Source organism: Pseudochaenichthys georgianus, chromosome 16 (assembly GCF_902827115.2).
Source record: "Pseudochaenichthys georgianus chromosome 16, fPseGeo1.2, whole genome shotgun sequence".
NCBI classification, from domain to species: Eukaryota; Metazoa; Chordata; class Actinopteri; order Perciformes; family Channichthyidae; genus Pseudochaenichthys; species Pseudochaenichthys georgianus.
Window position 1 is genome coordinate 17,144,742 of NC_047518.2, and position 23,514 is coordinate 17,168,255.

Sequence of the window (23,514 nt, forward strand, 5' to 3'; positions counted from 1 at the left end):
GTCAAATAAATGTCGTTTATTGTGTTTTTACAATATTAGCTTCTAAAATGTAACATAGTAGAAGTATTAAGTAGCATAAACTGAGAATAGTCAGGTAATGTACTTAGTCACTTTCCCCCACTGGCAACATAGGCAGGTAAATATAACAATAGAAGCTTGTGGAGGCATTTATGTGCAGAAAGTGGGCAGTTCTGTGTGGCTGTGAGTGAGCAGGTGAGCAGAGATGGTGTGTGGCTGTGAGTGAGCAGGTGAGCAGAGATGGTGTGTGGCTGTGAGTGAGCAGAGATGGTGTGTGGCTGTGAGTGAGCAGAGATGGTTTGTGGCTGTGAGTGAGCAGGTGAGCAGAGATGGTGTGTGGCTGTGAGTGAGCAGGTGAGCAGAGATGGTGTGTGGCTGTGAGTGAGCAGAGATGGTTTGTGGCTGTGAGTGAGCAGGTGAGCAGAGATGGTGTGTGGCTGTGAGTGAGCAGGTGAGCAGAGATGGTGTGTGGCTGTGAGTGAGCAGAGATGGTGTGTGGCTGTGAGTGAGCAGGTGAGCAGAGATGGTGTGTGGCTGTGAGTGAGCAGAGATGGTGTGTGGCTGTGAGTGAGCAGGTGAGCAGAGATGGTTTGTGGCTGTGAGTGAGCAGGTGACCAGAGATGGTTTGTGGCTGTGAGTGAGCAGGTGAGCAGAGATGGTGTGTGGCTGTGAGTGAGCAGGTGAGCAGAGATGGTTTGTGGCAGAGCGGTGCTCAGACGTCCTGAACGCCAGCCGGCTCTCATCCATCCGCAGGCCTGTGTGTTTGATGAGCTATTGGCAGGCTCCGGGGACACGTGTTCCCGTGCCTTGTGGCAAACATACCTTTCACCGTCTTTGACTCCACAAGCCTGTGTGACTTCTCCGGGAGAAAATATGAAAGAAATCAAAGCGCCAATAAGCTGAGGGTGTTAAGCCAGAGAGAGAGAAAAAAAGAAAAGAAAGACCTGAGCGACTTTGGATTTTGACAGAATCTTCATGCGCTCTCTGACAAAATTTGCATTGTTATCACAGATAACTGCCGATGTTTTTACTTGGTTGTACATTTTTGTGAAATATGTAAAATGTAAACCGAGCCTCTAACGATTCCCTTAATGACGCGGATCTTGCTTTTTTTTCTCCCCCGAATCGCGTCTTAGCGGGCTTCTCAGTGCAGGATGTCTGATATCTGAATATTAAAAGGGAGTTTCAAGCTCATCTGCAAATGTGATTTGCACATATCACACTTCTGCAGTCGTCAAGCTGCTTCATCGCCAAGCTTCTGAGCAAAGAAGGGGAGGGGAGGGAGGAAGGAGGAAAAAGAAAGATGCACATATGGGTTGCTATTGATGTATTCCATTTCTGACCTAATTTAAATCCCTGCCAACAAGCTCATATGCATACTGTACATTTGCTAAATTACAGAGGGTAAACCTTGCCTCCTCGCAGAGACAGGTGTAAACATCGATGTTGTCATAATGCACCAGCATATGATAATCAAGCCATTCTGCAATAGAGCACAAAATAATTTGGACATGATTTTGAGGCCTGAGGGGCCCGGGGGAATGCCCTGCAGAATGAAGGTGGCCCATTGACATGCTATACACGCCAAGATATAATTATGGCTGCCTGTCTTTGTTCTTCCCAAGCTTCCTCTCAGAACACTAGTAATTTGCTTGTGATTTTTTTTGTTGGTGTTCTTAACGATTGAGTTATTCTCTGTGGAGTTGAGTATTACATGGGTGTGAAAGAAGATGAGGAAGCTCTGTTGCCAAGTTCCGAAACGGCAAGTGTAATATCCAAACTGCAACGTTGATGGTACTACTCACACCAAAGAAGTTCAATTAAAAGCCCAAGCCACAGTTCAATTCTGTGTCCTTGGGGCTACACATTTTGACAATTAGACTCTGGGTAATTAGACTCTGAGTAACTTTAGTCAATCTGGACTACAGTAGTTACCCACAATTCAAACCTAAAATTCACGTTACGGAGACTTTGAGCTCCTAATTAATTTGTGACAGTCAATATTTTGTCTTTTTCTTCATTGTGATGTTGGGTATGCTTGTTTCCGTTAGCTTGCTGGCTAACATAAGTCTCCTCTCTGTTTAGTTCCAACCTCTTGGTAGGCTAAATGGACTCGTTCCAACTTATTCTAGAGAGCATTGTGACTCTATATTGGGCGCCATGAGGCAAACCTTGTGTACTTTCTGGATCAAGTGGATGATTTGTAATTGACATCATTTGATATCTTCATCTTTCTACTATATTATATTGATAATAGTAAAAATAAAACATTTGATGGCATTTGTAGTTGTGTGCGCACGGCCTGTTCCATAAAGGCACCCGTTGAGTTGAGATTGAAGCAAATAAAAACTCGGGCAAGTTTTAAGCTATTTTGTAAAGCCTGATTTAAAAATCGATGTTGTATTCTGACACACTATTCCTTTGGATGTTTTGCTGCCTGCTCTTAGAGCCCTCGCTGGCTATCTATGTGGGACATTGCTGATAATAAGGGGCCAACGCCAGAATATCTTTAGGGTATGCAGCGTGTCGAGCTGCGGTTTGTTGTCATGATAATCCCCTCATTTGTAATGTCGGGATCAGCAGGTTACGCCTCTCCACTTGCCTGCCATGTCAAGACTTGGGACTGGCGAGGTGGATTGTCATTTCTGAAGCAACATTTTGACAGCGCCTTCACTTTACTCGCATGCTGTGGCTCAAAGGTCAGAGCTGTGCCACTTCCATTTACTGTGTGTGAACACTCAATCCCCGAGGAGCAGCTCTCCCTCTGCATCTCTTTCTCTGACACACGCAGCGCCCCTTTACATTTACCTCACTTGTTTCCAGAGGTGGGAAGTAACTAAGTACATTTACTCAAGTACTGTTATTAAGTCCAATTTGAGAGTGATTGTACTTTACTTGAGTATTTCCATGTCATTTTACTCCACAACATTTATTAGGAAGCTATTTTAACAAAATGCATCTCTAAAAATGTAACTAGTGGACTAACTCCTTAAATCACAAAAGAGTCAAATGATTTAAACATTTTACAAAAGTTGATCAGCACTTTGTCTACAGCAGTAAAATGCTACTTGATGCAACAATAGTATCTAGCAATGTCTCATGTATAAATGTAATTATACACATGCATAAACGGAATGTTTCTGCTCAATGATTATTTTTACTTTTTATACCTTGTATTTTTGCAGATAATACTTTTTAACTTTTTTGGAATGCAGGACTTTCACTTAGGTCAGTTGAAAGCAATACTATAGAGTTTAAATGAAAAATATTATGTTAAACTTCATGTTATTGATTTCAACTAACCAGTGGCGAGCTGTGACTTTTATACATAGGCCCTCTGACCCACCCCCCCCCTTCCCTCGAAAAAAAGAAGAGTTATTACGTCACAGCATATACTTCAGCGGAATATCAAAACAACGGGACGGGGTGAAAAACGCATCAACGACAGCGACCCTCTACCACACAAAACAACACCATTTATATAAATACCTATCATGACAGGGCACCCACAGCCAAGTAACAATTACAAATGAATTAAGTCGGCACGGCGGCCCGCATTGAAAATGACTTAGGCCTACCTTTGATGATCAAATCACTTAAACACAAAGTCCATCCTCCTGTCCTTTTGGATGAAGCACTTGATGGCGAGTCATGCAGCTGATCCTTTGCCACTCCAGTTTATCATTGTAACTCAATCTTGAAAATGACTCGAACGTATGCTAATTATAAATCTATCGATCATAAATCTATCGATTAGATTTATGATTAGAAAATAATAAAAGTAGGGTAGACATGTGGATATTATCCGGCTGAACAAAACGTGCATTTATCTAACAGGTTTGTTTTCCACAGACCTTATTTCAAGCTATTTTCCAAAATCCTATGGAGAAATCCCGTTGCTTTCTGTCGAGGGAATCCGAGCGAAGCTTACTTCCGGGTTTTAGGACGCCTCACTGCACCATTTGCATAGACCTCACAGCGGGCGGAGCTTGTCATAAAGTCCGCGAAAATAAAGCCCGCCCATTTAGAGGGAAGATATGATTGGTCAATTGTACTGTCATTTGACATTACTCTCTCGTTGAGTTACTATAGCGGGCCCTCTGTGAATGTAGAGAGGGACCAACAAGCTCTCCTGTCTTCACATAACTCGCAGAGACGGCATTTAACCCTTCACATTCCAACAGAAACTGAACAGGCAGATTCGAAGGATTTATTTATTTGGAAATATTATTTTATATACAATTAAATCAAGTTATTTTGGTAAAACTAATAAAAAATGTAACAATAAAAATTAATATTTAAAAAAAACGTTTTTTTTAATGTTTTCAAATATAATTTTTCAGAATATCTTAGGCCCTCGCAGAGGGCCTAGGGGGCCCTGACGGCTCGCCACTGCAACTAACATTTATACAGTTATGTGAAACTGTTGACATAATGCATTTAATTAAAGTCAACATTTCATTTTTTTCAGTGTATTTTTTCACAATAATGTATACTTTAGTAAAGCTGGATACCTCTTCCACCTCTGCTGGTTCGTGGAGATAGATGTCCCACACAGTGCCTCATAGTGGGTATAAAGCTTTAAAGGGCAATTAAAAACCTTTTTAACTGTGTACATGCAAAAAGGTAGCACCCCCCTCCCCCCTGCCATCATCCCAATAGCACCTCTCCCTCAGTCACTGCTCCTATCATGCTCTCCGCTGGGTGTTTTTTAAAAACATACCCCGGTATGATTGTTACGACCGCACAATGTCTCAATGGTGTAGCTGTCATCCATTTTCCTGTGTGCTTAGCGCCACTCCTCACACCGAGGCAGGTTATGTCAACCAAATAAGGCACTTGTCAGTAATACAAAGAGACATTGTTGCTGCTCCATTGTTACCTGCTCTGCCAGCTATCATATGGAAAGTGATGGAGTGACGGTGTTTTGGAGCGCCGCGTAGCTCCAAGAGCCCCCAGGGGTATTATGGGTGTAAATCTCCCTCGCACAGTTCTGCTCCAGGCCAGGGAGAGCATCATCATTAGCCGGAGCAGATGGAAGGGGCCTCAGCAGCGTTTTCCTGCCTCTTCTGTCCGACTGTAACTGCTGGAATCTGGTTTGATACAATGCGAGAGGATGGGAGCAACAGCGGAGCCAGATAATGAATGATGAAATCCACATGAAATCAGATGAAAGCAGTCTGATTCATCATTTATTTGTGGAGTGATTATATTGGAGGCTCCTTGTGTTCATACAGTGCACATGGGTTATTTTGTTTTTGTGGCAAGAAACCTATTCATGACACATAATGAAGTAATGAAGACTGAGATTAAAGAATGAGTTCATTAATGATCACCCGATCAACAGATACAATTACAAATATTCTATAATTGGTATTTCCTTGGCAAAAATATCAAACCTTCTTTGATTCCAGCTTCTCTAATTTCTAGTTTAATACAACAAAAAGCTTATTTTGGTTATGGTCGGGTATATTACGTTAGAAGGTTAGCAGAACTGAAAACAACCAGTCTGAAGTGAAGAAAAGGAAAACATGCTTAGTGTTATGGCCCTTATATAAAAGATAGCATTAATGGTTGATAATCAAGTCTTTTTCTCACAAAAACCTTCTATAATGACCTCTGCTAATTTTGAGAAACTATCTCTATGAGACCTCTCGAACTCTGGACTGGAGCACATGACTGATGTCAGATCATTCATAACGAGTAAATATCAGCCTGATTCACAGCAGCTAATCAGCACCATCATTTATCAATGAGCAGTATTTATCTCCAGCAGCTCCTCATTGATGCAGCAGGATTTCACAGTGTGCTACAGGCCTGCTATCCAGGGAGCAGGGAGGGTGTGTGTGTGTGTGTGTGTGTGTGTGTGTGTGTGTGTGTGTGTGTGTGTGTGTGTGTGTGTGTGTGTGTGTGTGTGTGTGTGTGTGTGTGTGTGTGTGTGTGTGTGTGTGTGTGTGTGTGTGTGTGTGTGTGTGTGTGTGTGTGTGTGTGTGTGTGTGTGTGTGTGTGTGTGTGTGAAGCACTGGCAGAATCCTAATCTTCCAGCAAGAACCTTCACATGGCCAGATCAAGAATTAGGAGGGAGGCTGAGGGGGGGGGGGGGGGTGGAGGGAGAAAAAAGCCCATCTCGGTCTGTGTTTTAAAGGACAGTGCTTTGAATGTCATTTGACAATTTCCTTTTAATTAGAACTAATTTACAGAAAGATGCCCACCAGCTAATCTTTACAGGATAATTAACTTCTATTTTCTTTACTTTTAATTAAAAAGTGGAAAAGATTTAGCTGATCCATAAAGAATTGTTCTTTTGAAATGTTCATCAGACTTCACACTTCTTTTGGCATTGGTAGTATTTAGATCCTATCTGCCGCTCGCAGTCTCCGCTGAGTTATTGCAATGATTTTCTCCCCCCCTTATCCAGGGTATTAAGAAGTGGAACTATCAATAGTAGAAATAGGAACCAGGGGAAAATTAGAATTGAATTAATGAAGAATTTATTGCAAAAGGAAACCCCCCCTCGTTCATAATACTGGAATGAAATTGACATCTTAGATATATCCATTTCATAGAAATTCCTTGATGGGGAAATATTGTTTTATCTACATTATTTGATACAGTAATCATTTTTCTCTTTCACAAGGCTCCCTATTAAATTCTTTGAAAAGACGCTCGACTAAGAGCTAATTGTTGCAGGAGCAGCGTTCACAATATTGCTATTTGAGCCCCCACAGACTGGCAGGAAAGTGATTTCTGTGAATACGATCAGGTTAAACAGAAGCATCTTATGAAGCACACAGGACACAATGGCTTGCCTCGTGCTACAGGATGAAAACTCTCTCCTCCTCATCAGAGCTGCTGGAGAAAAGTATTTTCTCTACACTTTTAGCAGCTTCCAACCGACTTTACTTAGTGGAGATAAAGTGAGCCAATATGAGGTGAGCGTGCTGTAGACAGAGCCTCCACTCACTGCAGACGAGCCAATGGCTGAAGATGGATGCCCCCACTTAACCATGATAGCTCCCTAGAGGAGCCTCACTCAATGGCTTCATTAAAAGTGAACGTTGGAGTGAAAAGCTTCCTTATAAACCAGTAATTAAGACCACACATATTTTACCTGCTTTGTTTCAGCTGTCACGTGCGGTGTACAGGCGCATGGTTAACTTTTATTTCCTTATAAGTAACAAAATGACACCAATAAATCACTCAGCAAGAGGAGAAGTAACAGGAAGGAAATGCTTAAAAACAGCAAGCTGCAGCAACAGCATTTTAATATGTTCGTTGCCCCTGCAAAGCAAATGTTCCCCTGCATAGAGGCCTTAGCTAAGCCCATTCTACTCTGAGGACAGGGTTTGTGACTTTAATGGACCAAATGTAGTAGCAGTGTCCACTTGGACGTGTGTGTGTGTCTCTGTAAACTCTAGAGAGGCAGCAGAGTGAAGCAGGACCCAGCTAACTCCACAGAGAAGCTGGTTGGCACCTGCTGAAGCCCTCGGGCACGCTCAGAGGTGCCTCCAGCATTTTAATGGCATAGTCAAATGCCAGCATGTTTTCATGCTATTCCAATTCCAATTCATTGGATAAAGAAGTAAGAGCGTGTTATTCCGCTTCAACAGTCCAGACAGAAACACTGGGCGCAACAACACAGAACCTAACAACTCCGTAAACATGCTGGGATCCAACGGCGTGCCTGATTGGAATAAGATACTCAACCGGAATTATGTTAGCAGTATTTCACAAAATGTCAACGTAAATAATCTCTTATTCTGCATCTGTGCAACACGCAGAGGTGGAGGAAGTACTCAGATCTTGTTCTCAAGTAAAGTAGAAATATCACAGTGTAGGAATACAAGTAAAAGTCCTGAATTCAAAATGTCACTTGAGTAAAAGTACAAAAGTATTGGCATCTAATATACTTAAACCAAAAGTACTAAGTAAATTGTTTATCACAAATCTATTACTGCAAAGTAACTAAAGGTCAAAGTACAAAGCGTTAAACTGAAATATGCAAGTCCTCAGAATTGTACTTAAGTAAAGTACTTGAGTAAGTGTACTTAGTTACTAAACATGATGGGTGTGTCTCAGTGTAACTAATGTAAACTGAGTGGGCCATCTGAATGCATGATGTCATCAGATTGCATTTAGGTGCTGTGTCATCTCCAGCGCTGCAGCCTCAGAGAAGAGTGTGTACACTTGTGTGTGTGTTTTACAAGGATGGGAATACATGTATTCACCCCCCAAGTGAACCCCCCCCCCTCCCTTCCCTCCTTTTCTTTTCACCGCAATTTCCACACAAGAGCGTTGGTGCTGAGTTTTCAAGCAGTTTGTTGACTGTTGATTGTAAGTGCCCGAATTTAGGGAGGCAGCCATTTCTAATCACGAGAATTACATTGCTTAGCAACCGGAAAATCAAGTTAAACAATACCATCGCTTATTCTTGGTCACAGACTGCAGCTCTGAGAACACATCAGTCTCCACTGAAGCTGTTCCGCGCTCCTCCCAGCGCACGCACGCACGCACGCACTCATTCACAGACAAAATACAAATGGTAATTTACTTTTCACTTGTGTTACGGCATTAGCTCCACATTTAGTTTGATCACAGTGTACAACTTGGAAAAAGGCTTCTCTTTTTTTGTTGCTACCATTTACACAGTATGAAAAAAAAAGATGTTAAAAACGAAAAATTCCTTTGAGGGTTCCTGTAGCGTATTAAGCTATTAAGAGTTGCGCAAATGGTATCTATTTCATTACAGTGATCAAGGATTAAATTAGAGGCTTGAGCCCTGTAACATATACAGTGCGTCTCCGCCAAGGCTGAGGGAGCCCTCCGCTTCCCAAAGGTCATTAGAGCTGAGGAGAGAGGATGGCCCCCAGTCTCTCCTTGCCTCTCTCCACTTTCTCCTCCTTCTCTTCCTCTTCTCTCTCAACCTTTACATCTATTTGTAAAGAGGCTACCTCTGGTTCTGAAAAGCGGAGCCAATGTGGAAGTCCCTTAAATGTTCATTTACTTTATTTGCCAGCAGGGGGCGACTCCACCGGTTGCAAAGAACTCTGATTGTATAGAAGTCTACGAGAAAAGGACACTACTTCTCCCTCAATTTACTACCGAAGTCCACATTGTAAACATGAGTTTATAGTCTCAATCGCTTCTTTAAGTATTTATTTTTACTTTTAATACAGCATTACATTCATTTTGTAAATGATTGTCCCATTTAGAGTGAAATAGGCTATAAAGCAGGGTTTATGTCGTTCTGATCTTGTGATTGACAGGTCACTTAGAGGGTGTTATATGTGTTTTTTTCCAGACCTTAAACCCTTATACAGTGTTTTTTTTTCAGTTGATACATTGTATAGGAGCCTATGAGAACATTACACTGCTTCTCCCTTGATTTATTATCCAAGTCAACATTGTAAACATGAGTTTATGGTCTCAATTGCCAGATATGAGTATTCTCTTAAACAGCATTATGTTTGTTTTGTAAATTATCATCCCATTTAGAGTGAAATATAAAATAAAGCAGGGTATGGTTTATGGCATTGCTACTTCGTGATTGACAGCTCACTTAGAGGTTGTTGTCAATGGTGGGTGTTATCCTTGTTTTGGTCCAGTACTTGAACCCTTATACAGTGTTTTTTTCAATTGATGAATTGCATAGACGTCTATGAGAAAATGGCACTACTTCTTCCTTGATTTACTACCTTAGTCAACATTGTTAACATGACTGTATGGTCCAAATCTCTAGTTTTACGCCTTCTCCAAAACATCATCATGTTCATTTTGTAAATGCTTGTCCCATTTAGAGTAAAATAGATGATAAAGCAGCGCATTGTTTATGGCGCTGGTAGCTTGTTATCGACAGGTCACTTTCAAAACAGTTTTTTCGCTTCATGAAAGATTTAATATAATACTTTCTCCATAAGATGAGTCAGTCAGTCTACCCTTTGCTGTCAGATATGAGTGGTTTTCCTCCAGCTGTGGAGGGATATTAACAAGTATCCAGGCCTACCTGGCTCAAAGCTTTTAGATACTTGCACCTTGAGACACGGTCCATACTTCCTCCCCCCGCAGAAGTTTGAAGAGTCCTGCGGTGTATGTGTGTGTTCACCTGGAAGTGAGGGAGGCCCGTATCAGTGCTGGCACAAAGGAGCAGTCGCAGTTGGCAGAGGTTGGCCCTGTTGGATTTTAGGGCTGCATTATGCATTCATGTTTAGTCTCAGGTGCTACGTTTTATCCCCGGGCCAGCTTGGACCCACTTTCAATGGACCTTTTGGATGAGAAGCTGTATAGGTGGAAGCAAAAAATGATTTCCATGCTTATAGAGATCTGCCGCTTTGTTCTGTCAGATTCAATTACCTCACCTCTAATTAGAGCGCTATAGAGGAGGCTGGGTTTGTGATCCACACATCACACTGTGGAGCCTGCTGATAATGTGCGGTATCGCTATCACAGCCCGGCCACGAGCTCCCCACATTGCGGGCGTCTGAAAAAGCACGCCATTATAAATTAGCTCTTACACTTTTGCACACACACACACATTTGTTTAGAGTCCTTCCTTTTTTTTAAGTGTGAGTTTTCGGAGGCATATCTGTGTGTTTTTCCCATTTTCTGTTTTAGTCCACTGAGGCACAGACTGGTGTTTCCCTGAAAGATGTGCTCGCACCACCTCTGTCCGTACTCTCTCTTCCCTGCTCCCCTTCCTCTGTGACTCATTAATCCTCTGTCCATCATATGGTCTCAGAGTATCACCCCATTTTATAGACTCAGTGGGGGCATTACCATATCCCTCTCCGGAGCTCCACTCCGCATGGCCGATCCCTATCAGACAGAGGCCATGCCTTGAACAAAAGAGCCACTGTGATCAAGCCTGTATTCAGCTACCAATGTCTCTATTAGCATTGGCTGCTCCTGCTGCTGCTGCTGCTGCTGCTCCGCTGCATGGCTGTTTGAACAGGGCTGAGATTCTCTCTCTAATCGGAGGAGGAAGAGGCTGATGAATGCGGATGATACAGTTCAGGGCGGAGGGTGTGGATGACGAGGCTGGGGGGGAGGCAGGGATACCTGGACACTGACCCTGATTGAGAGGAAGTTCAGACAGGGTGCAGCTTCCTAAAACATCCTATTCAAAAATGAGCAGATACCAGTCTTTGTGCAAGGATGATTTTAGCAAAGCAAGCCATTCGGAAAACTCATGAATAAGTACTTAAAAATGTGACATGGATAGCTGTCAGACTTAAGGGGAAAGATGGGGATTGTAGGACTGCAACATTATTATGACCTCTATTTATGAAAAATAATTTAGTGAAAGAGAATTTATAATTAAAATATAATTGATGAATTGTACCTACCTTATCATCAGGAGATGGATTTTTTTTAGGATTGATTTATGATCAAAAATTAAATGACCTGCTGTAAGATTTCTTTATCAATCAATTATCAAATCGTAGTTGATTTACTTTGTCGATACGCTAATAAATTAAGTTCTATTTTTTGCATTTCTTTGTTTTTCGAAGATTTTAAAAGATTCAACAATGTTTAATACTAGTCATACGAGCGAAAATTAAGCTTTGTAGATGATATTACAAGGACCAAACAGATTCATTTATAAGTATACACCACTATATACACCACAGAATTCCGAATCAGTGTTTTTTATGTTTTATTCCAAAATCACCTCTTTTCTGTCCGTTTAACGAGCGCTCCATTTGAAGGCAGACCGCGTTGCTCTCCGTGGCGACGTGCAGTGCTCTCCACGGTGTCATTGGCCATCTGAACTCCGAGGAGGCTTGATAAGAGGGTGAGGCAGCAGACATTCCTCTGGCCCGATTCCTCAGCAGACCCTATAGAAATGCACCAACAAGCGCGGGTCACACAGTGAATGTGACAGGGTTTTAAACAGTACACAACTAAATATAGCAGGGACGCCACTATCAGAAAATGAGTTAGGAGTGTGGTGCTGGTCGTTTAGAAAGTCATTATTCTTATCATTGCTGTCTCTGAAATAATTTCAGGTCTCTCCATGCAATGAATACTGTCTAATAAACGAAACACGTGAGAATGCGCACAAACTTTGGTAATCTGTGGCCAAGAAGTCACCATCAGACCCCCTTTAATGTCTCCGAGTATTTCATTTTTCCATATTCAGTATGGCCTCCAGTATCTCTATCAGTTTGCAAAAGCTCCATTTAGTTACTATCTGTGAGAGTGGGGAAGTGAGATGCCCTTATTCTGAGTCTATTAAACCTCAATTCTATCTCATCTTATCTGCCTAATCTTTGTGTCTTATTGACCATGAAGTTTATCTTGAATCTCCCTTTACCCTTATTATCACGCTACACTGTAGGTCTATTGGGTGCTGCTGTATTTGCCGGCAACAGAGGAAGAATCGTTTAGTTGTACACACAGTTCTTATTCAGCTGTGTAATGGAATGTGTACAGAGTGTGTATAGAAATGTATTTCTCCCGCTTTCTTTCACACACTGTCCTCAATTGCCTTGGCAGGAGCTTTTAACGCCAGTCATACAATCTCCCCTTGATACTGCGATATTTATCTCTCGGTATCATCTTAAGCGATGGTAGACTCATCGAGTCACTTCACGCCTCACTTCACTCCTCTGCGAATCAGCAGAAGGCATCAGATAAGATCATAAAAAACTGTATCCTAATTTAAAAAAGCAGCACTCTGCCTCTGCAGTGTCTATTAGAGATCCGTGTGCTAATTCTTTTCATGTCCGGGGCTCCTGCAGATGTAGGCCCTCTACAAAGGAGTAATTTATAAGACTAATGAAAAGAGCAAGCAGTTTGTGGACATCAGGGGGGTCTTTTATGAGGCTCGGTGTGCGGAAGAAAGAGAAACAGGAGAGCCCCACTTCCTGAACTGAAAGTATTGCTTTATTAAAGCTGAGGGGCTCACTCGGGCTACAATAGAACAAACACCTTGAAAGGTGTCGAGAGGATATCAGTGCACTCTGTTTGAGCTGCGGAATGATGCACAAGAGGCTGTGATAGAGACGGCATCCACATCTCACATGCAGCGATGAGATTTTTTTGTATGAACATGACGGAAATGTTATTACATTATTTCAAATATAACCTTAAACTTGCATTCTTCTTTGCTATGCTAATTCATGTGCGGACATGTTTTGGTTCTGAAGGAGAGATGCACATTATCTTAATAACATTCAAATGCCGGATGAGATGTTCTTCAGGACAATTCAGGTGGCAGTACAGTCATTCCATCAGCGCCCCTTGATTGAAGCAAAATGGTAATATGCAAATACCAAAAGAGATGTACAGCTACGAGCAAAACTCTGGAATCATTTAGATTTAAAGAAATAATATTACACAGAGGGGGGAAAACATTAATCACACGGAAAAGTGTCTCCTTTAAGATTGCACTGGTGTATTACCCGGAGGCATGGAATGTAAATGGGAAATCAACATTGTACCCTGTGATAAGGCTAACAAATTAATAAAAGTATTTTCTTTCCCTCCTCCCGTGCTGATGCCTGAATGAAAAAGTGTGGAAAGGAACTTTTTTTTTCTCCCTCTCCTTTGTGTGAGGTTTTGTTTTGTAGGTATAGCGGATTAGCATCAACGCTCACCTTGGCTGCAAGTCAGCTCGTTTTGTTTCAGAATGCGCTTAGGGCTTTTTCAATAGCTATAATGGAAGGACCTTTGTGAAACATTATGGTAAAACAATATTCTCTATTATTGACATGGCCTTATCTTTGTCTATACGTGGACATGCTGCAATGTTGTGCTACATTTGTGGTTTCTTAACAAAAGGAGGGGAAGACTTTCATTTCTTTTTTTGTTTAAGCGCCTGAAGGATGTGATGAAACTGCCGAACATATCCCAATGTGTGTGTGTGTGTGTGTGTGTGTGTGTGTGTGTGTGTGTGTGTGTGTGTGTGTGTGTGTGTGTGTGTGTGTGTGTGTGTGTGTGTGTGTTCCCTCAGGTCCTCTGGAGGATGGCCTGGAGGAAGAGGAGGAGGAGTGTGTCTCCGAGGAGAACGAGCTCCTGGCCAAAGACGAGTTCTCGGCAGAGGAGAACTTCTCCGCCGAGTTCGAGACGGAGAACATGAGCTGCGAAGACATGGAGTACTTCTGCAACAAAGGTACGGATCATTAACACTTCAAAGAACACTGAAACATTGATTTTAATTCAATGAAATAAGTCAACAAATCTCACCTAGCTGTATTACGTTAGTTGAAAGCAATAATATGAATCTAATATTTGTATATCAACTAATATTATTGATTTGAACTAACCTAATTGAAATCTGTTGACATTTAAATAAAGTCAACGTGTTAGTTTCTTCAGAGTACAATATGTCCAACCAAGCCTTGTGCCAAGCATCAAACACAAGTTCAACTACTGCTAATGGCTTCTAATACAATTCCTCAACAAATCAAACCTGGCAGAGCTACTAGGAGTATCCATGCGAGCTACTTGGAGTATCCATGCGAGCTACTAGGAGTATCCATGCGAGCTACTAGGAGTATCCATGCGAGCTACTAGGAGTATCCATGCGAGCTACTAGGAGTATCCATGCGAGCTACTAGGAGTATCCATGCGAGCTACTAGGAGTATCCATGCGAGCTACTAGGAGTATCCATGCGAGCTACTAGGAGTATCCATGCGAGCTACTAGGAGTATCCATGCGAGCTACTAGGAGTATCCATGCGAGGAACTCTCACTGCAGAGAGTTAGGACTGCTCATTCGGATATGTGATGCTAGCAATCCACCCAAGAGCAGTGGTTTGATCTGAGAGGGAGATGGCATCGGCAGCGCCCCCCCCCCCCTCTGTGATAGTGCTGTGAAGGCGTGCTACGGTACACCAATGCACTGGAGAGCGTAGCACTTCCCTTTGTGAACACTCAGCAGCACCTGCTACTGCTCGGAGGTCCAGCACTATAAAGCTGCCTTTCCCCATCGCCAAATGCACCCGAATCTCCCCCCCCCCCCTTTGAACTCCAATTCAATTAGATTGCTTTCTTTGTGTGTTTGTTTCATTTCGGTCACACCTTGCCATCACAGGAGCTAATTTGTGGTCTGCTCCAGGTTACAGCGTGAAGATGACAGACTTGTCCCCCCCCCCCCCCACAGCCGTGGCTTTCAATACCCCAGGTGTCCCCACTCTTACTGGCACACAAATTTGACTTTTTAATGAAGAACCGACGCTTTGAATGTCTGCCTCCTCTCGCTCCGTTTCAAAGGGAAACATTGTTTAGAATTATTTCTCCACACTTCTAAACTGATGTGCCTCGTGGGATTACATTATTGAAGGAAAAATAAATCTTTCATGTTCCAGGTAGGCTATGCCCCGGTAATCGTATCAATAATGTTTTCCTTTTGTTCTCCGGGAAAAGTTGAACGGCGCAATTGTTTGGAAATTGCAATTACCAGCGACGCCTCGTTCGCTTTACCCTTTGTCTCCATCGTAGTGTGTCCCTTACACTAACTTCAAAGTGGAATATATGGTCTTGTAATAACCCAGTAGCTATGAAGTAGATGGTGCGGTACACACTGGTGGCTACAGCTAGGGGGGACAAAGTACAACTTCTGAAAATCCTCAAAGAACCTTGTCGGAGCTGTTTGATATTCCCATTGTTTTGGATATATCCATGCGAGGAAGGGCCTCACATCTCCTCTGCATGTTTATGAATAACACTAAATAGCAATCCCAGATGTCAAATAGTACTGTTTTGGAGAAAGTGGTAATCTGTTCCTTGTCATACACAAGCCTTACTAGTCAGATTTTTTTGCACTACTCTGCTATCTAAGCTTACAAGAAGCTAAGTCTCCCATTGCCTCCTATAAGACCTAAATCATGTACTATCCACATTCCTTTTTTCCTTGTGGCAAGTTGTGCGCAATCATCAGGTGTAGCCTTTTTCCCCATGATCCCTTCCTCAATTAGATCTATTTAAAAACTAATGTCGGAGTGGCTTAAATTTACCCCACTTATGTGAAAGTGGCGTGAATTAAACAGGACGCAATCCTGGCGGCATTAAATGGTTTAAGTGTGTTATTCCTCGACTATAGGAGGAAAAAGAGAGCCCCCCTTGATTAACTAAACCCTCTCAAATGTGATGGCGTGTGGTAATTAGCCCTGTGCGGACTTGAACGTGGGTTTTAAAGCAGCCACTCATCCCATGGCCTTTATCTGCTGCTGCTTCCCGGAGAATAAGGTCTCCCGTGTAAGGTTCCTCCACTGAGCAGTGACTCTCTGGTCTTAGCTTAGCCTTGTATCTGTGTAGTCACTCTCTGAAATGGGCTTGTCAGGGGGACCTAAAACCTCCATTAAAAGTTTCAGTCTATAATAGGTATTAAAAAGCTGTAGGAACACAAAGAGGAGTACCAATTTTCATTAACATATGAAGCACTTATTAACTTTGATCAGAGTGCGGTGAAGTAGCAAAGCCGCTTAAAGGCGCAAAGGTCAAGAAGTTGAATGCCACCAAAGACTCAGTCATTTGCCTTACCCTTGCAGAAAAGGGACTCCCCAGATAAGTGCATGGAGCACCTTGACGTCCCATCTTGGGCTGAGGCTTGGGAACCTCGGAAGCGGCTGATGGTTGACTCTGTAGCCTGTTTAGTTAATGCCATTGTGGTGCGTGCATGGGTGTGGTGTGTCGGATGCTGGGGGTACAACACACCATTAGTGCTTGTCTTGAATGTGCGACATCAATGAGAAATCTGCTATACAGTGAGTTTAATGCATGTCTAGATGCCCAAAGGTAACATTACCCATTATTCCACTGTAAAGAATTGCATTTATATATTTAAAATAGGTTTTTCTACAACTTAGCGTATGAGTGCCATTCTTTACTAAAGTACTGTATTTAAGTAAAAATGTTTACGTATTTTTATAAACACTTTACTGTACTCCGAGAGTACTTCCATGTTATGCCACTCATAATAATTCACAATTTAATACAGTTAATTTACAAGCTCATGATCAACAATCAATATATGATGCATTTTGATTGATTGAACCATTTAAAATAAGACAAATCTAGATGTGAAGATGTATTCATCAATAACAGTCCAATCACATGCATTCATAGTTGTTACGGATCTATTCTGCAGTCCCCTCTCCAGTGTGGGAATAACAAACCTCTTATTATTAATAAAGCAGTCACATGTCCCTGACTCACTGATGAACTTACTGTAGCAGCATGTTGGAGTAGTAGAGCCACAGAGAGAAGGAGGTGTATTTTAATATAAATAGAATAAGAGGAGGTCTGCCTACATATCGAGAGCTCTCTAAGAAAGAAAAAAAGGCCTCATATCTAAAGAAATAACCTTGGCTCTTCCTGCGACTAAAACAGAATCTCACTGCTCAGTCAGTTTCACATTTATGGAGCTCTGCTTGTGAAGAGTGGACCCCACAGCCACGATTTATACACTATTGACACACCTGGCTCCATAATTGTAAGAAAGATATCCTTTTTAATACACTCTTTTTTTTACTGAAATTGTGAAATGTCACCTTGCAGTTTCACCCTCTCTTTTATTGTTGGCTATCTGTGAAGTTCAGCACAGGGTGTTGCCACAAGCTGTTCCCTTTGTGCTCTCCAAGTTTTTTTGTCCGATGACAAACGACTTCCTTAGTTAGCTCTGACAGTACATTTACATGTCATCTCGTGTGTCTAATTTCCTCGATGTAAAACCTCTTTTGTGAAGTAATACGTCAATGTTGTTCTTTTTTTAACCTCAAACTACTTGATGCTGTTGTGTGTGTTCATGTGTCAGGATGCATCAAGCACAACTAATTTGAACATATTGCACTCTTTTGCGCCCTTCTCCTCAAATTACCAACATTAGAATGCGATATTAATGTAACATATTAATCACGGTGGAAGTGAAGAACCAAAGCTACACGTATTTAACATTGGAAATAACAATCCCACCTTGACCGTTTGTAACCTTTCGGTGAGTGATTCTGCAGCGGTCAGGAACATGCAGGAAGTGGCAGAATTAATTATGTCACTCTTTGTGTAAGAGAGAAATAATCAGAATCTCCAGAAACACTGCAGCAGATCTCCTTGGCGCTTTCGCCACAGCTGCCAGTGCCCAGAATGGTAAATGTGGAATTTTAATGCACAGTTGATGCCGGAGAATATGGGGAAATGCTAATTTGTGGCGCGATAAGATGAATCGAGTCATCCCTTTAGCCCCATTTGACTCAGTGCAGGAAATTAATCATTAATGTTTGTTAAGTATGACAATCTAACTGGGCCAGATCTACATACTCAGAGACTGAGGCAGAGCGAGATAAAGACCCAGGCTGCAGACAGGGAGGAAAACTGCCAGATTCTGTAATGATGGGAATTTATTGGCATTTAAAGAGACAGTGGCAAGGCATTCCGCTAATAGCCTGCCTCCATTGGAGTGCTCTGCCTGCCACAAATTGCATGCAATTCAAACCTATTTTTCCGATAGCGAGGAAGTCTTACAGCCATGCTTGACTTTGGTGGGAAAGGTTGCTTCCTGGAATTGACTTTATCTGTTGCAGCATAATCTGCATCAACAAGCAAATATGCAATATGAACCGACTAGCAGTACAAGTGCACCCCCTCCTCATATTACATTCTGAAAATCATTGCCAATACTTGCTTGTGATGGCTTTGGAAAAGTGGCAATGGGTTAAAGTCATCCAAACTAGAATTTAGTAACATATGCAATCTCATACGAAGACTTACAAATACTTATACTCCATTTTGCAGAAATTGCGACCTGTCTCCAGACTCAGTGGTCAGGATTAGAGTGCCCTGAGCTCCTTAAAGGCGCACGGCAGAGATTGACATTTTCAAGGGCTTCCTTGGGAGAGACAATGCTAAAAGGGAGAGAAAAAGCCAATATGACTTTGTTGCTACCTTGCTCCAGGAATTGTTTGTGTAAATCGCCTATAAGCTTATTGACCTGAATGCGTAGCACGCTGCGTGTGACTGCGATTTGGCTAGAGAGCCATCCTTTGATAGAGCAGCGATAGGGCTGATTTTAACAGCTCACTGGCTCCTCTTGCATGCCCGCCAACCCTGCACCCAGCAGGCCGCCTCAACCCCCCCAGTCCCCCGTCCCTTCTGTTCCCTCCAGCCTTCTCTCGTTCAACCTTAAGTATCTCCATTTGATTGCTCAGGGAAACGGAAACCAAGCCAGATGTAAATTATGATCTCGGTGATAATGTAGAGGATGATCATTGACAATCTGTCTCCCACTTGATAAGAGGGTTTCAATTCAAATGATGAAACAAGGCAGAATCTCTATTACTTATAGTGGACCTCTGCAAATGAAATGGAGCACCTCAATCTGTTTCTATATCAGGAAGGTCAGAAACTCTTAAGTCGTTGAAAACCATGAAAATGGCTCTTCATATTGGCCAGGTTTATATGAAACCGCAGAGTAAGCAAAGGAGTGCAGCTGCTCCGGCACTTCTTCCTCTGTTGGTGACATGTGTGCAGGAAACTTCATCAAAGCCCTGCGACATTGTTCCCTGTGAGGTTGCCCGGGTGATTGTGTTTAAAATGCATCGCAAACTGTGCTAGATGGAAGGCAGAAAATCCTTAATCACTGCTTAATTAAGGAATCATCTTGTAGCTTCATTTCCCGGGCTGTAATTAAACACTTCCAATACGTTTCGTTACAGGGCTTAACATGTTCGCCTGAGATCAAGGTAGTGCCTTTAATGTTATCTCGCATGCTTTTTTTAAACTCGCTCCGTCGGAAGGAACTGTTGATACACGCCTTTTGTTATCCTCGTCATAATACGAGCCAGTATGCGAAAGAGGTTCTCCAGGCCCAACAATACATTTAGATGAGTGGGCTCCCTGATAGTATACTAGGAAATGGAAGGAGTGTAGTGAGGGGGGGGGGGGGGATAGCCAACCCAAGCAGATCCCTGCATAAGCAAAACTGGGTCATAATGACCTCATGTACTGTAAGTAGGACATTTTTCGACAGACTTCCCTTCAGTTTCTCTTTCGTATACATCTCCCTTTTTTTTAGTGTGAGGCAGAAAGCAGACATCCTTTTGGCAATGTTTGCTACCTTCTTTGAAGTGAGCCATGTCAGAAAATAGCTAAACAAGCATGGTGTGTGTGCTTGATCTGGAGATTCACCCTAACTGAGGACGGACTGCAGTGAAGGAGTGTGTGTCCCGTGGCAGTTGTCGCTGGAAGTGTGATAACTAACACTCTGAAAAGCTTTTTGGGAGCTGTGGGGGGGGGATCAGATACAGAGGAAGTAAACAACGTGTACAAGTCCAAACATGTTCAATGATTGATATTAAATACACAACGTTCACACCATGGTCTTTGTATTCACATTTTCTTGTTATTATATATCTTTATTGAACAAGGACCATGCATACAAAAAATCCCATCTGCAGTCCCTGGGCAGATACACACATAACAATCAACAATCATTTAAAACATTTCATGATGCCTATCACACTATGTACAATCTAGAAGTATTAACATATACATACTATTACATTTTTCAATATAAATATCATTTTTACAATTCATAAATGTACACATCGATCCCTTTTTCCCCTTTTTGAGCGTATGAAGTGGAGTAATCCATTGTAGTAATCCAGGCCTGTCCCTGACCGTCCACTATTGGGTTTAAAACATCAAAGGGATGGAAACGATATGGTGACAAAAGTGAGAGAAATGTTCCTCCACAAACTATCAACCACCAGCACATGCCCCGGGCACATTTCCTCTTACTTTTCCCCGAGTTTGCCACCACTGTGTCAGCCACATTGGATTTAATCAGGGCACCACACTGGGGGGAATCCACTAAGCTTTACTGTAAACTTTGCGTACAAACTGTGCTAGTTTTAGACATACAAAAATAGATTTCCTTTTACAGTAAGTGCATCTTAGAGTCAGTGTTACTGCTGCACACTCGTAGTCTGTTTAGCAAGGTCTTTAAGCACTTACATCCTGGAGAGAGATACCCAAATATCCCTTAGTATGGTCTGTGTGAATCAGCCCTACATCCTATAACGCACATTCTACTGTAGCTCGCTCCACAATAGATCAAACGGTAATAAATAGCCACCTCTCTCCCACACATTGCTTTCCTTCCTGTTCCACGGGGCTTCCTCCTGTTCCTGCAAGCACTCATGGGAACTCCTTTTACATACAAGTATGCAGCTGGACCCTGTAAGCTCACAGCAAATATACATATACAGAACTATATATACACAAAACAACACAATGGTAATGTTGCACATGGCTTTACATTGTGATACTTGAATGTCACAGGAAATGGATATAACATGTAATGAGTATTGCCAGTGTAGGGGCTGGGAGCTGGCTGCTAGTTAACCTGTTCAACCGGGCGGGGGCCTCCGGGAAGAAACTCGGCTAACTGACGATACGAACCATTTTTACTGAAACAAAACACAAGTCTCACAAGAAGCATAATGAGCCCTGAGCGAAAAAATGCTAACACACTTAGCACAGAACTCTAGGTTTAAATACCCTTATTACTGTACATATCGGATCTGCACAAAAATCGATTAGCAAGCTGAGATTCCACAGATTCTAGGGGTATAAGAATACCGACAGGGGAAGCAAACAGACATCACAACACGGAGCTTTACGGAGCAAAAATGGGACATTGTCTTACCTTAGCTGTTGTTCTGATCAAAAGTTGTGTTCAATGGCATTAAAACGATAACAACGCTGCTCAAGGTTAATCCAATGTGTCTGTGTCACTTTGAAATGATTACTGATAATCCATCTTCATATTTATGGAAAAAACTCAGTTTTCATATATAGCTATTATGATAGCTACCAGAGTGTATGATTCTGGCTACGCATCACTCATTCACCAATGGGTAATGTTTAGATGGATTTTAGGAACTTCCCCTCGATTCTATTGGCTCTAGCGCTTAAAAGGAGGTGTCAATCATCAAAATGACGAGGGGAGCCACAGATATGGAAAATCCACCCAAATGACCCCAGAAGTGTTTTTTTGGTAAACTCTCTAAAAAGGTCAAATGTCTCTTGTTTTGCATCAATCTTGATACAGGGTACTTATTATATATTGGATTCCTAAAGCTTTTAGTCTACTATCCCATCATGCAAGGGTGGTTTTCACTATAAGTAATGTTTTTTTTTGGACGGCCACTATAATTTAATTTTTTTTACTATGTTCAATATGTATGGAAGCCCATTTCCGCCGCTTGAAAAAAATAAAATCCCCATGAAAAGTCATAATTATGAGATAAAAAGTCACAATTATGAGATAAGAAGTGCGCATGCGCTGCAGTGGCGCTGTCTTCAAAGGTCCCTTTATCACCTTGCTGCTCTCCACCATGCAAACGGCATCTAGTCCTAAATAAGGTAACTATTACAGGTGACTTTTGTAAATGTTAGATGTTACATATAGCCTACTGTATATTGCAGCTAAACTACAACAATGCAGTTCATAGCTTCGACATTACCTGTTATGAACTATAATATATATGCCTATAGTTTTGTGGTAACGTTCACGGGTTAGAGTTAGAGCAACTCACAGCAGCAGTATGCCTACATATTGTCATTAGTGGCGTGAACTTTACCACAAAACTATAGGCATATATATTATAGTTCATAACAGGTAATGTCAAAGCTATGAACTGCATTGTTGTAGTTTAGCTGCAATATAGGCTATATGTAACATTTACAAAAGTCACCTGTAATAGTTACCTTATTTAGGACTAGATAGATGCTGTTTGCATGGTGGAGAGCAGCAAGGTGATGAAGGGACCTTTAAAGACAGCGCCACTGCAGCGCATGCGCACTTTTTATCTCATAATTATGACTTTTTATTTCATAATTATGACTTTTTATCTCATTATGACTTTTTATCTCATTATGACTTTTTATCTCATAATTATGACTTTTCATGGGGATTTTATTTTTTTCAAGTGGCGGAAATGGGCTTCCATAAATATGAATTTGCTTTAAAATAAAAAAATTCTATATTGATTCTGATTTTTCTACATCCAACTCACAGGTTTATCATTGCTTTGAGAAAAGAGATTATTAATGTACCCCTTTTATTGAAGATATAGTCATTTGTTCTGGGAATGTCATTTTCGAGCCTGAGACCTGAAAGACAGGCTCAGGGCTTAACAGGTTAAAGTACATTCATATTGCAAAGTAGTTAAATGACTTTTTAACCAGTTTTAATGCTAAAGTTAAAAATAACCATGAAAGAAACAAGTACTTATTTTCATTTTTTATTTATTTTACCATTTTCTGTAAACTCTTCAATTTCGCCCTGAAAAGTAAAAAAAACTGTCCCATTGTTAGAACCCGTGTTCAAGTAGTTCAAAAAGAAAAAGCATGTTGAAGACAGTTTTAGTTGTTTGGATTCTACAAGTCAGATGTTACAAAACAGGTTCATTTATTTCAGACAAGCACTAAAGAGGGTTAAATAGTCTAAAAAGGTGCTCAAAAGGTTTCCTTATGTTGGTTTATATATGGCAA

General features: G+C 41.6%; 1 protein-coding gene across 1 annotated transcript in view; it reads left to right on the top strand.

Moving 5' to 3' along the window:
* zfpm2a (zinc finger protein, FOG family member 2a) overlaps positions 1 to 23,514 on the top strand; it is a 127,385-nt gene that overhangs the window by 22,810 nt on the left and 81,061 nt on the right. The window contains exon 2 of the mRNA XM_034102132.2: positions 13,973 to 14,131. Within this exon, the coding sequence (XP_033958023.1) occupies positions 13,973 to 14,131 (159 nt within the window). The remainder of the gene's footprint in view (positions 1 to 13,972; positions 14,132 to 23,514) is intronic.